The sequence below is a fragment of the Urtica dioica genome, chromosome 2 (genome assembly GCF_054948205.1).
Source record: "Urtica dioica subsp. dioica isolate 48M chromosome 2, U.dioica_male_clone48M_v1_H2, whole genome shotgun sequence".
NCBI lineage: Eukaryota > Viridiplantae > Streptophyta > Magnoliopsida > Rosales > Urticaceae > Urtica > Urtica dioica.
Genome location: NC_142757.1, coordinates 43,215,293 through 43,218,292, shown reverse-complemented (window position 1 = coordinate 43,218,292; position 3,000 = coordinate 43,215,293). Strand labels below are relative to the sequence as shown.

General features: G+C 37.3%; 1 protein-coding gene across 1 annotated transcript; it reads left to right on the top strand.

Moving 5' to 3' along the window:
- Window positions 1-1,717: 1,717 nt before the first annotated feature.
- On the top strand, window positions 1,718-2,725 carry LOC149404848 (AT-hook motif nuclear-localized protein 21-like). Its single transcript, XM_089604425.1, has one exon. It carries the CDS (start codon window positions 1,868-1,870, stop codon window positions 2,609-2,611), a length of 744 nt encoding a protein of 247 aa, XP_089460551.1. The 5' UTR covers window positions 1,718-1,867; the 3' UTR covers window positions 2,612-2,725.
- Window positions 2,726-3,000: the final 275 nt, after the last annotated feature.

The window sequence follows — 3,000 nt, the reverse complement described above, 5'->3', positions numbered from 1 at the left end:
GAAAAAAACAATGGTCTTTAATTATCTTCTACTTTATTATTATTATTATTATTATTATTATTATTATTATTATTATTATGTGAGATGAGAAGTTAGAACTTAAAATATATATAATATATGCGCTTTCTAGACTTTCAAAGGTAATATATGACCCTTTCGTGTGAACCCTTCATATATAAGTTCAACAGCCACTTTATTTGTCTCTTATTTTCATTTAAATATTAATATATAATTTAGATTATACATAACCTTAACCATGTGCCCATGTAATCTAAATTATATGTATATACTATATTACATTCGACCACTACTAAATAACCAAATAAACAGCCAAATAAAGTCATTTAAAATATGGGATCTAATGTTGAATATTTTAGGAAAAGCTGTGTTTGAGATTTTTGCTATTCAATTATCTACCATATGATTAGGTTTAACGACCAAAAAATCTAGGACTCGCATCCATTAATAAATTACAAACATTATGGGTTGATGGGACATATTTTTAAGATGAAAGTGGATAAAATATAAATGGAGGTAAGACTTAGGATTCATTATGACTAAAACAATTTTAAAATACTGCTCTCATATCTTTCCGAGTTATTAAAGATTGAAAAATCTCGTTGGTTGTCACCGAATGCTATGTATATATAATCATGAATTGTAAATCATCTTGGAAACATAATATTGTATTTTACGCACTATATTATACTGACCATTTACTTCTAGGAATAGACATACTGTATCTAATTCATATGCTGTTACATACTCTAATATTAAAAATAAATTATTTTAGTGGAAGAACAATAATATGTACGGTACGTAAATTTGAGTGGCTACAAACGACATACGTCTTGTCTGTTTTTTTTTTTAATTACTCTTTGCTCCCAAACTAACTTTGACACATTATTTTAAAGTCAGAATTTCATACAATTTCTTCTAACGAGACCCGAGTATAATTTTTTTTTTTTTTTTTTATAAAAAAAAGCTGTAAGAAAATAACATTTATAATTAGTACATGGTATTGAACTTATAAGATAAAAATAGAAGGGTCAAGCGGCTATATAGCCAAATAGAACTTAAGCTTTTGCAAAATAGCCATAGTTTGTCAACTATATGCAAACTAGCCAAAGTAAGATTAATCTAGGCTGGATTAAATTTAATCCCAACGAACTATAAAGACAGAATGTAAGTTTTATGAAGGCTGGATTAAAATTAATCGAGGTAGGATTAAAATTCGTAGTACTCTCAATTGACTATTTTGCTATACCTAATGAAACTATGGCTATTTTGCAAAAGTAATAGTTTGAATTGGCTATTTCATACCATTTTTCCAAAATAGAATATGCTTCTTTTACATATATGTAGAAAGAGAAAGTACACAAATATATATATATATATATATATATATGTATATATACATACATACATACACGTTGCGTTCGAGATTCATTTACTGAAGAAATCTATTAATATTTTATGACTAAGTACCTACGAATAATTGGTCGCGTCTGCTTCACGCTCCTTAATTTGAGGGTCAGAGTCAGACAAAGGGCACAAATCAGCATTGGCTTTCACCTCCTTCCTTCCTCTCAGCTTAAGAAAGAAACTATCAATCAGTCTTGACTCTTATATAGAAAATAAACTAATAAACACATTATTAACTCAACTAATCAGTATTAAAAGTATAACCTTTATATATATATATATATATATGTAAAATGTTTTCGTGTGAGAGACAGAAATGACTGCGTTTTGTTAAACTCCTCTCTCTCTCTCTCTCCCTTCTTTCCTCTCTTCTTCTTCTTCTTCCTCCTAAAGAAATAAAAAAACATAACTTAGCTTTACAAATCTCTCTCTCTCTCTCTGTATGTCTAATCGAATGGCTGGTCGCGATTTGGGCACAGCATCTCACCACTACGCTCACCTCCAAAACGACACGAACAACAACAACTCCGACGAAAACAACAACAACAGCGACGACGGGGGGTTCGGAACGAACTCCGGAAACCGGAGACCCCGGGGAAGACCGCCGGGGTCGAAGAACAAGCCGAAACCGCCGGTGATAATCACGCGAGAGAGCGCGAACACGCTCCGAGCCCACATCCTGGAGATCGCCTCCGGCTGCGACGTCTTCGAGAGCGTGACGACGTACGCGCGGCGGCGCCAGCGCGGGATCTGCATCCTCAGCGGCACCGGCAGCGTCGCCAACGTCACTCTCCGGCAGCCGGGGTCCGCTGGAGCCGTGGCGTCCCTCAACGGCCGGTTCGAGATCCTCTCCCTCTCCGGCTCCTTCCTCCCTCCCCCGGCCCCGCCCGGCGCCACCAGCCTCACCGTCTACCTCTCCGGCGGCCAGGGCCAGGTCATCGGCGGCAGCGTCGTCGGAGAACTCGTCGCCGCCGGGCCCGTCATCGTCATCGCCGCCTCCTTCACCAACGTCGCCTACGAGAGACTCCCGCTGGACAACACCGATGACGTCATCAACAATTCTGTCGGGGAAGATGGCGGTGGGGCCCACCAGATTCCTGCCCAGCCCCACGGATACGGCGGTGACCCTTCCTCGGGACTTCCTTTCCTCAATCTCCCTCTCAATGTCCACCTACCTCATTTTTAATATTATATATATTAAAAAAAAATTAGGCCGATTTGCTTTTCTCTTTCTCTCTTTGGTGGTGGTGGTGGTGATGATGAACAAAAGAGGTTAGCTTAATTATTTATGATTTGTGTTTCTCTCTTTACATATATATATAGATTATTCGGCTTTTGTTGATTATGTTGACTATTTTTTTTTTCATCATTTGCTACTATACTCTTGTTGTAGTATTTTTTTAGAGGGTCTGGAAGATGGTCGTCTCTTTGTCGATTAATATGATGAAATTTTAGTTTTGTCCTACTCTTGATCCCTAATTATTATGTGAAAGAATTGATCTTTATTATTCGTTGTTGTTTTTGTTGTGGCGTGGTGAGCGATTTGGGCAAGTTTAGAGAGTGTTTTATTACTTG